The sequence below is a fragment of the Electrophorus electricus genome, chromosome 12, assembly GCF_013358815.1.
Source record: "Electrophorus electricus isolate fEleEle1 chromosome 12, fEleEle1.pri, whole genome shotgun sequence".
In the NCBI taxonomy this organism is placed as follows: Eukaryota; Metazoa; Chordata; class Actinopteri; order Gymnotiformes; family Gymnotidae; genus Electrophorus; species Electrophorus electricus.
In genome coordinates, this window is record NC_049546.1 from 9,630,105 (window position 1) to 9,641,603 (window position 11,499).

At 40.7% G+C, this 11,499-nt stretch overlaps 1 protein-coding gene across 2 annotated transcripts; it reads left to right on the forward strand.

Annotated features, from left to right (window-relative positions):
* The first annotated feature begins 274 nt into the window (after positions 1 to 274).
* Positions 275 to 7,618, forward strand: ankrd13d (ankyrin repeat domain 13 family, member D). 2 transcript variants are annotated; one of them, XM_026999309.2, is made up of 16 exons: positions 275 to 1,431; positions 1,555 to 1,690; positions 1,926 to 2,050; positions 2,167 to 2,212; positions 2,443 to 2,586; positions 2,855 to 3,044; positions 3,351 to 3,417; positions 3,768 to 3,849; positions 4,014 to 4,075; positions 4,925 to 5,055; positions 5,207 to 5,364; positions 5,465 to 5,578; positions 5,994 to 6,166; positions 6,505 to 6,587; positions 6,750 to 6,983; positions 7,082 to 7,618. In XM_026999309.2, the coding sequence occupies exons 1-16, from the start codon at positions 1,258 to 1,260 to the stop codon at positions 7,143 to 7,145; spliced, it is 1,983 nt and encodes a 660-aa protein (XP_026855110.1). In that variant the 5' UTR covers positions 275 to 1,257; the 3' UTR covers positions 7,146 to 7,618. The 2 variants fall into 2 exon arrangements, with proteins under 2 accessions (XP_026855110.1, XP_026855111.1); XM_026999310.2 differs by having other exon boundaries at positions 4,931 to 5,055.
* The last annotated feature ends 3,881 nt before the right edge of the window (positions 7,619 to 11,499 follow it).

An 11,499-nucleotide genomic window follows, 5' to 3' on the forward strand; every position in this document is an offset into this window, starting at 1 on the left:
TTCTACATTCATTTGATTTAGATAACCTGGGAATGTGTGTGTGTGTGTGTGTGTGTGTGTGTGTATATTTAAACTTCATCTTCACCTTTACTTAAGCAAAAAAAAAAAAAAAACCTTGATTACCAATTGATATTTTGTAAACTAAGCTGAGCTTAGTTCTCCGTTTTCAGAGTTGCACTTCAAATTTTGTTATTACAGTTTGACTTTTGTGGTTGTGAAGCAGATGTGTAGATAATGAGTAAAACATGTATTCCCTCGTTCCATTCTAGTTTTGGTGAATGATGGAAGTGTTGCCTGTGCTGCGCACTCACACAGATCTCCGTTTAACCTCGTACCGAAGTGAAAACGATGCGTAAAAATAAATAAATAAACAGTTTGTTCGTGGAGTAGATGTGCGAGCTCGACCAGTTCCGCTGTTTTTTCCTACCTAATGCAACATTTCAGACTACTTCGCCATAACGCTCTGGTCCTATTCCTGCCGATCCAGCTGAACTGAACATCTGGATTCTTCACTGAAGACTTATGAAGAGGAGAGCCAAGTAGCTAGCGGTCTTCGACAGCTTGCTTCATCCAGCTTTGTTGACCTGGATGCGGAGGGGAAATTAGGCCGCTCCTGGGTTTTCCTAATGAGTTGTTAGCGTTTGCTCACAGATCCAAGCATAGTGATGCGAATATATTTTTATGGCTTGGTTCAGTTAAAATGGAATTTTGTTGTTGTTTAGAGTAGCACTGCTTAACTAAATGTGGCAGCGGGTATGCAACCATAACGATGGAAAGCTCTTTGCTACCTATAGTAGCTAGCTAGCGGTTAGCTGGCTACCGAAAACCCACGCTTCTTTTAGCTAGCTAGTTTTGGATATGAAACATGATTTGTTGCAAAACAAACGATTCGCTTCATGCAGGCCCTTTATTTTAACCCATTAAATGGAATTTATTATATTACGTAATAGCTATACAGATTTTCCACTAAAATGGGAAAACTCTAAAAGCCTTCAAAAATAATAACTCGCATTGCTAGCTTTTAATCGCCTACCAGTCGGAGGTTTGCTTCAGTCGCCTAATCTACCAGTGGGAGCTAACTACCTAGCTTACTTAAAGCAGAATATTTATAGCTCATTTTGTTAAGGTACAGGAGGTTTCGACTCGTCGACAATGAATGGTACTGATTATGGAGTTTGGTATGTCATCCAGTTTAAGGACCACAAACATTTCATGACCCTTAACGGAATTTGTTTGTAAGGTGGCCAGCAGCCCTTCATGCAGCAAATCGTTTCACCGACAATACCGGCACTTGCTACGCTGCAGATTGTAACAGAAACGGGGAAAAATAATAATCATTTGTGCAAAATGGCTCAAGAGGCGTTTCCTTTGCATTACCTAGTCTGGAACAACCAGTACCTGGAATTAGATCGAGAACTAAAGAAAAAGCAGGTAAACGAATACAGACAGCTGCACTATGCACGTACAGTTGTGTCGTGTTATCAAGACTCTTCCATCTGTCTAGCTGTTAACTGGATGAGGGACTGAACTTGGGTGTTTTGTTCAATCATAAAGCACGACGTGGAGCGCCTGGACCCGCGCGGGCGCACGCCACTAGAGTTGGCGGTCTGCCTTGGTCACCTGGAATCGACTCGCGTGCTGCTGAGGCACAATGCCGATCCCACGCACTGCAACGCACAGGGCTGGACGGGTGAATTTCCCTTTTTTAAACCACCTTTCACATCTATATTAAGAATAGCACTATTTAACTAATTCTGGCGGCAGGTATGCAACCATAACGATGGAAAGCTATTTGCTGCCTATCGTAGCTACCTAGCACTCACTACTCAGTACAGCGTACCATAACGCTTTAAAATATTCCCTTTTTTTGGTGGATAACGTATGCGTTGGTGATTAAACGTTGGTATTTTAAATTATGTGTGTAGTATTGCAGGAAGCGGTTAGTACAGGAGACCCTGAGCTGGTGCAGCTGGTGCTTCAATACAGAGACTTCAAAAGAGCCACTGAGAGGCTTGCAGGCATTCCAGAGCTTCTCAGCAAACTGAGACAGGTAATGCTCATACAAACTCTGACATACAGTGAAGTTTATGATATGCTAATATGTGGGGGTGGTTTAACCGTTTAATCCTCAAAAAGATTCCACAGTTAAGGTCTGGTATATTACAGGCCAGGGATTTCTATGTGGAGATGAAGTGGGAGTTTACAAGCTGGGGTAAGCCCTGATCCAGCACATGACACTACACACAACTGATCATTACGCCAATACATAACACACATTCACACACACTGTTCCTCTCTCTCTCTATCTCAGTGTGGCCCTGGGACGTAGTTAACTATTTCAGCACCACATAAATGGACAGCTCCATAGATGCCTTCCTTTAAAGACAACGTTCTTTTTGTCTTTCTTTCTATTCTTCTTTCTCTTCCTCACTCTCTCACCAGTGCCACTGGTATCAAAGGTGTGTCCAAGTGATGTGTATCGTGTTTGGAAGAGTGGTTCGTGTTTGCGTGTGGACACTACACTCCTGGGCTTTGAGCACATGACTTGGCTCAAGGGGCGACGCAGCTACATCTTTAAGGGAGGAGGTAACCTCTTCACTCGTGGCAGAACAGCACTTTCACCTGTAAGAACACCCTGTACACTTACAATGTCTGATGAATATTTTTAGGGCTATGTACTATATGTTTCTATGAAAGAAGTTTGGCAAAAAATGTCTCAGTGGCAAACCTTTGCTGAAAAGTCGTAGTCACAGATCGGCATGATTTTAGTTTGCGTAATGCTGGTTAGTAGCTACCGGTTTCCATTTGTTACTGATTTAATTTGTGCTACTGGTTCTATTTGTGTGTGTTCCAGAGGGCGGGGCCATGGTGATGGAGGTGGACCACGAGAAGCAGGTCGTGTACACAGAGCCACTGTCTCTGTCTCCACGTGACGCCCCCTCCCTTCTGGCCGCCATGCTCCCCTCGCAGGAGAACACAGCACAAAGGCTCACCTCTCCCATTGTCTCCACACACCTCAACACACGCAACATTGCCTTCGAGAGGTACACACGCACACCCAGCACTGCACATGCCTCTCACCCAGGAATCTAATCTGCAAAGGGCCAACGTAGCTGCAGCGTTTTTTTTTCCGACAAAGCAGGAGCACACCTGATACTGAGACCAAATAAGTTGAGTAAACAAGTGGAATCAGGTGTGCACCTGCCTGTTCAGAAGGAAACAGCAGAGGCCTTACTGCGCGTTTCTGGAGAAAGTTCGCCTAATTATAATAGGATTTCTCAGAAGCATGCTTATTGGACCACCCGCACTCTCATACATCAGCGACTGACTGCACTTTACAATGTTTCCAGGAACAAGTCTGGGATTTGGGGCTGGCGCTCCGAGAAGACGGAGGTGGTGAGTGGATATGAAGCAAAGGTAAGGCTCCTGCCTTTCAGAATACAGGGCAAACCATGGTTTTCTTAATTCCATGTATTTTCCAAGGGATAAAGAATTAAATATTTGTTCACTCATAATAAAAAAAGAAGTTTCCATTTTTAATAATTTACATAATAATATGCATTATGTATACATAATATTACGGGCCCTTTGAAGAGGTTCTGTGTGGGACATATTCAAAGGAGCACTTGCTGAACTTCATTCTGTAGAAACTGATAAAGGGGTAGTTGTGTTATAGCCTGTTTATCATTGCTTACCCCTGTTGGTGTGTACTGTGTAGTGATGTTAATATATAATTGATGATGTATTGTGATATCGACATAATAAAGGTTTACAGTGCCAGTAATGTGGAGCTGGTGACACGCTCTCGAACTGAACACCTCTCTGATCAGGACAAATCCAGGTGCAAAGGTACACACACTCGCGCGCGCGCGCGCACACACACATACACATACACACACACACACACACCAAAAAAAAAACACACACACACATCACTAAAATGAACAATGACTTTTACTGTCACACTAACAGCTGAAGAGCATTTGCGTGCTCTCACACTTTCGTTCCCCCAGGATCCAGAACTCCACTTCAGTCTTTCCTGGGCATCGCGGAGCAGCATGTGTCGAACAGTGGGGTGAGGACAAGCATGGCCCGCATTCTCCTCGTGCTGTGATGATATGGAACACTGCATTCCTGATCAGTAGACTGAATGTATTGATCCTTGCGGGCCTTATGCCAGTACTGACTGTGTATCCTTGCCAGTCCAAGAAAAAGTGTGGGTCAGCACTCCACAAATACATTTAACATCCCATGTAATGCTCAGAATGTGTTCAAGAAACATTTGGTGCATATTTGTGTGGCATTTGCAGGTTTTTGCTTTGCTATTAGCGAATTGCAAAAGGCCCTAGCAAGCAGATACCATGCACAGTAACATGCATGCTGGATTAAAATGAAACAGTCAGAGGAGTAAGCAGCGCTACAGGGACTAAGGTGCTCTCCCAAGCTTCAGTCATTACTGTGTGCCACAAGTGTGCAGACCAGCCTCATTCCCATCACTCTCCCTGTGTTTGATGCCCGTGAAGCGCTCATGTAAGCAACCTCTAACTTAAAATGCACTCTCGTTGTTAATTGCTGAAAAGTTGAACAGCTTTGGACATTTGGCAACCTTAAAAATAGTACCATCAAGTCTAATGAGTGTTGCTGCCTGGTGCCTGGTGTTGATCCAGAGAGGTGTGGCACAGTATGTCATATAAGACGTGATCAGTACTATATGTGTGGATTGCTCAGATGAATGTGAATCATTTTCACCTTCCCGAAAGAATCTTAAGCATCTTAAGTTTCTGCATTCCTCACTGATAGAAAATGCCACAAAGCATTTGTGATGACAGGCTTGCTTTATTGCACTGCTTGATTTATTGTATATATTTGTTCCTGCATCAGTAATTCACGTTGCTGATTTTTTTCTACTTATGTTGGCTGTCAGAGTCAGGTGTCTCAGTGTGCTAGCCCCCACAACCCGACAGCCATCACTGCGGAGGAGTACTTCGACCCCGACTTTAATCTGAACGGCAGAGACATCGGCCGGCCAGTCGAGCTCACCAGCAAAGTGCAGAGGTTCCGTCTCTATGGCAACCCCCCAGTGGTTATGGTTTAACAGGAGTTAGCTGAAATGAAGCACACTGATGCTCTTGATCTCTCTCACTCCAGAGAGTGAGTCTCCAACATACTGCCTTACTGTCATTCCTTTTCTCTCTCACTCTCTCAGGTTTAAGGCCACGCTGTGGTTAAGTGAGGCCCACCCTCTCTCATTGGCTGAGCAGGTGACACCCATCATTGACCTCATGGCCATCTCCAATGCCCACTTTGCCAAACTGCGCGACTTCATAACCCTGCGCCTGCCCCCCGGCTTCCCCATCAAGATCGGTGAGGCAGACCAGCAGCAAATGCCTTCAGACCACCAGAACTGCTATGGTGCGGCGTTCTCTCACTTTTATTTGCTCCTTCTCTTTTTAATGCCTGCCAGAGATCCCCCTCTTCCATGTGTTGAATGCACGAGTGACCTTTAGTAACCTGTGCGGCTGTGATGAGCCAGTCAGCTCTGTGACGGTACACTCCCCCCAGGGAGCCCCAGACACAGGTACTGCCATCCACCTCCATCCTGCCCCACCATTCAATGTCAGTGTCAGCACATCAACAATGTCACAACCTCACCATAGACAATGTCATGACCAGCAGTAACTTTTAAACAACTAGTAATACAAATGTTTATATCTACATTTACATTTTCAGCATTTGGCAGACACTCTTATCCAGAGCGTCTTACGTATATTTAATATATGACATAATGTGAGCTTGCTGGGTATTGAACCTATGCTCTTTGTGTTGCTCTACCTGCTCTACCAGTTGAGTGTTTCACACGACTCTCAGATGTAACTTTGTTGAGCAAATATGACAGAGAATTAAAGTAAATGGAGGGGATCAGTGTATGTGTTTTCTAAAATTATTATTCATTTACTGTGTAATATCTATGTGACACCTTTGTTTCCTTCCAGGTCAGAGCCCTCCTCCACTGCACTGTGAGGTGGATCCTTCTGTGTTCGAGCCTCCCCCAGATTACACGACACTTGGTCCTGGCCGCAGTGAGCCAATGAGAGATGAGGATGACAACCTCCTGCAGTTTGCCATCCAGCAGAGTCTGCTGGACGCAGGGACAGAAAGTGACCAGGTAACCTCCAGGAAGGGCAGAATGCACTGAAATAAAGACATTGATGTTCGATGTGGCATAATATGTGGCATTGCTTCTCTTGAAATGGCAAACTGCAGTGGTGCTTGTCAATTAAGAGAACCAGCCTTCACTCTCTCAGACCAACCAGCATTGCTTTCTGCCACTACATGCAGCTTTGAAATGAAATTAATTGTTTTGTAACCTGTGAACACTGTAAGAACCCATATTAAGATGCATGTGTTTGATGGCATGTGCATGACTTTGAAATAAGGCCATTTAGGGCACTAACATTGCACTCATTCTTCTGTCTCTCCTTTTCTTTCACTTCTTTTCTACAGGTGACCATATGGGAGGCTCTCACTAACACTCGTCCAATATCTTCTCAGCCTCCGCTTTATGAGGAGGACTCTCAGCTTGAGAGGTGTGCATGCAGGAGTGTGTGTGCATGTGCGTGTGTGTGTGTGTGTGTGTGTGTGTGTGTGTTCATGTATTCAAGATCAGTGCTGGATTGTGTTTCAGTGCATGTCTATTCCAGAGTGTCTTTAAATTAACATTTGTGGATCTGTTTCTCTGTCTCTCATAGGGCAATTCAGGAGTCCCTTTCTTTGTCGTTGACAGAGGGCGAGGGTGGGGAACTGACAGATCCTGTTCAGACTCTGACAGGGTCCTCTCCAGACCCCGCCCTGAACTCTCCTCCCTCCTACAGTTCATTGGCTGACCCACAGGAAACAGGAGCATTTGCTGTGGCAACCAGTTTTGACGAGCAGCTACGGCTTGCTATGGAGCTTTCATGCAGAGAGCAGGAGGAGCTTGACAGGTGATACAGAAAGGAATGTGTAAATCCCAGAAGGGTAATTACAGAAAGATCTTATTACTTTGAACACCAAAAGTATTCCTGCAATTGGTTCCCAACAGGAAGAGAAGAGAAGAGGAGGAGGAGCTGGAAAGGATACTTCAGCTGTCACTCACAGAGAAGTGACCTCAGCAACAGTATTGGCAGGTTTAAAGGGTTAACTTATTGTTTGTGCTTTTTCTGCCATGTTAAATTATTCTTAAAGATTTATCCTTCTGTTTTTCTTTTATAAAATATTTAAAATGTAACAGAGGGCTTGATCAAGGGACCAGAAAGAGAGAGATGAGGAAGCAACAGGTTATGAAAGCTAAACGGGAAACAGATGACAAACTGGTTAATAAATACCATGTATACAAAGAGCATGATGAGACTACTGTTGCAGCGTGAACGACATCCTTTCAATTCCAATGTCATCACTCTGAGTGAAAAATGTTTAATCTTTATCTTCATTATATCATATTAATAAAGTGAATATCAAATATTGATGACTATGGTAATGCATAAAGTGATGAAAATAATATTGCATAAAATTAGTTAATTATGGAGATTGATAACAACATGGAAGTATGATTATTAAATGTTCCTGAAACCCTTTTAAACCCTGAAACAATTTTAAATTATTTGTTCATGCAATGTGTGCATTAAGCTTACATGCAGTATGTATTTCTCCCCTTACCGATGTCTTACTCTATACAATTTAAAGGTTTGTTTTTTAACTCATTTTTAAATAGAATATCAATACACTTCTGACATTCAATTGGGTGTTCTTGTATCCAAATCTCCTGCTAGCAGTTCTTCATCCCTTAATTCTGATTTCTCACAACCCATAAGGAAATGCTGCTATTTTGTCAGGTCAAAGCCTGACAGAAAGAGGTAGACAGGAAACGGTAGCTCATTTGCACTTATGGGAAACTTAGTTATATAATGCAAGATCAGTTCAAGCTGGCTTGAATTTTTGTTAAGTTTATATTTTTAACAATGGTGGGCTATAGTTCTATTTTTCAAGTAGGCTGTGCTGTCTTTTCCATGATTTATGTTTACTGTTAAAAGTGAACCGTAAAGGTTCTCCCTCTCCTTTTGATTTAAATCACACAAATTGGAAGTCAGCATAACAGTACAAATGGGTGTTCTATGATGGCTAATTCAAAGCCCAAATTCAGTTGATTGATGAGTTGAATCAGGTGTGTTAATATTAGTTAATGAATGTAGCACTGTGTCAAACCTCCTTCTAGGATGGCCAGAGACCAGTGTAGTTTGGTGTTTGCCAGGTTTAGTAGATCAATAATAGATTAGGTGTGTCTGAGCAGAGCAATCACTAAACTTTGCAGGACTCTGGCCTTCCAGAACCGGACTTGAACACCCCTGTTTTAAATCCTTATCCTGAACGCTTTATCTGGTGCCAGAAATTCAAATTCTTTAAATCTTTATAGGTTCATATGTGAATGGTTGTATGCAGGGAGCATCACTAGACCTAATTTAATGGGGCTCGTGCCCCAGTAAAATGTTTCCATGCCCCGTGATAATCGTGGGTAAAAAGTCAATGCAAAATCCTTAATGCTTTAAATTCTAACCTGCATTGTTGAGCAGAACTACACAGCACAAACATTAGCATCATGCAAATTCACTATAGGTACTACGTTTCCCAAAATCACCCAGCATCTTGCCAAACACTTACGTGATTAACACTCAGAACTAGTTTCTTTCAGGTACTGAAAGAAATTGACCTGTGCTAGTATTTAAAAGCAAGTCAACCTCATGTAAGACAAGATGATTATGCATAGCATTATGCGTATGCAAAGCTGTAGCAACCTATGACCATTTAACATATCAAAAACACATATTAGACCACTAAAGCAAAGTCATTGGTTATGTTAACAAAAGGGGGTAACAAGCTTGTAAATGTGAACTATAACCAATAAACGAGCTTGTGTTATCTAGATAGCATGAACTGATGACGCATAAACAAAATAACACTCATGTAGTTTTATGTATCGAAATAATTATTTAACATGAATGTGAGACAATATTAAAATGAAATGTAAATGAATATAAAAAAACCTCATGAGAAAAGAGAGCAGTCAGAAAATGAGCAGGGAACAAAAATGAAAAGAGAACAGGAGCAGTGAAAAGAAACAGATAAAAGCAGTAAGAGAGTAAAACAAAATAAAGGAGTAACTGAACATGGAGAAGTTGACTTCTGATTAACTTTGCCTGGCAAGATAAATGGCATGCAAGACATGGTCTGTGTGCACAAGGTAATAACACACATGGTCTGTGGGCACAAGGTAGGTTATACAAGATTATATGCAATAACTTTAATAAAACAATGTAATGTAATAATAGTGTAGTAACATACAATAATAAACAAATAACATTGTAATACCACAATGTAATAAGTATGTAATAACAAAGTAATAACATAATAACTATATAATATGTAATAACTATGCAATAAGACATTGCAATAATGCATTGTAATGACAGTATTCAAAAATGAAACTAAACACATTGTAATACATAACAAAATGTAATAACAGTAATAAATAAATGTTATAACAGTGCTATAACTGTCAATGTGGTTGTTTAATAATGTAACAACTGTGTAATAACACACTAATAACTATGTAATAAACTAATAATGCGGCATAATAACTATGTAATAACACCAGTAATAACCATATAATAACACACTCTAATAACTATGTACTAACTACTGTTCTAATAACTAGCATATAACATAGTAACAAATTGTAGTAACCAAGTAATAACAGTATAATAACAACTTGTGATAGCACATTGCATAATAGCTATGTGATAACATTGTAATAACATTGTATGGGACAGGCTTGCATGGCATGAATGGAGCCACCAATGAGGGGATTTTCAATGTTATATCTTTCAAAAAAATGTTTAAATGATAAAAAAATAAAAGGGCCTCCAGGCTGCCTCTTGTGGTAGGGCCTCAGAATTTTGCACTTCTTCTGCCCCAGTACAACAGTTAGCCTCGAAATACCCTGGTTGTATCAGCTCCTCTGCACCAAGACACTTGCACGCATTCAGTAGCTAACTAGTGGAATAGCAAAATAAAAGTGAGAAAATTTGAGTTAGGCTATAGTTCATCTGATGCTACATTGAATTTAATGATGGCTCATTTTTATTGCACCAAGTTCATAATTTTTCACATATGAACAATACAGTGAAAAATATGACACAGTGAATCAACTACTATGTGGATGGATGCAACCTTTATCATTATTTGTAATTTCATCTTATCCTCTGATCTTTTTTTAAATCTTGATCAAAAAACCTTTAAAATGTGTTTTTTAAAAATATATCATCTTTAAAAATATTTATTGCTTATTGTTTGATTTTGCTGTGGATTTCTGAGTATTTCTACGATGTTTAATTTAAATACATACAATAAGTTTTATAAGTCATCTCTCTTTCCCTCCTGTTTGTCTTCACTGCCTGCAGGTCCAGTGCCATAAATATGGAAAGCATAATGTGTAAACATATAAATGGCTGTGTCTGTTACATGCTATGCGCTGCTTTGAAAGCAATGGCTTTTAAATTAAATCTTTCTCAAACCTTAAGATTTTACATTTTAAGCAGTTGCTCTGATTTTAAGCAATTGCATTTAATCATTTGCACTGAGTTATAAATGGAAGGGGAGGATTGTGCCACTATTTAAAAATTGCATCGAAAGCGTGGTGATGAGCATGATCGCAGGGACAGAGACGGAGGCATTTTGCCATTCTTCCATCATGACATACTTCCATTCTAGACCTCAACCTACCCACACTGTTCTCTGAGCAGTACACTGTCCCTCCAGTCCATCCCCCAGTTCTAGCTCATTTAGGTTGCTCTCCATCAGCAAATCCACTTCTTGGAAAAACAATTGGCTCTCACTTTTTATCCACCTGTTTCTCAGAGGTTAGAAGAGCTTTTGTCATTTTCTTCCTTCTTTCCTAGCTACAAACAATTAATGTCAAGCAAAGGGCAGTAGGAACTTCTGTATCCTTTAAAAAGTCAGCCTATCAGAATCAAACAAACAAAATTAGCATTTGATTTAGACAAGCTCTGGAGAGCACTCTCGGTGTAAACTATCCTGCAAATCAAGTCTTCTGTAGCATCTGAATATTAGTGCAGCTCTCTTAAAATAGATTTGGAACTAAACTTCACAGGGTAGTGAACCTGCTTAGTGTAAATGTATCTTGCATAAATGTATCTTTATTTAAAGTGTGGAAGAATAATCCACTAATGAGAAACTCAGATCAGATGTGAACAGAGTGAAATAGAATCTGCATATGTAGTTCAAGCCCTGATTAAAAAAAACCCACAAAGCTGTGCTTGAAAACAGTGCACTGCAGTCTCACTCTCAAACACATGATGCAAGTATTTCAGTGAAAGTATATACTAAAGTTAGTGTGGTTTCAAAGCCTGGCTATCTTGTCTTTGTAATGCTCATTCTTTTTAACTT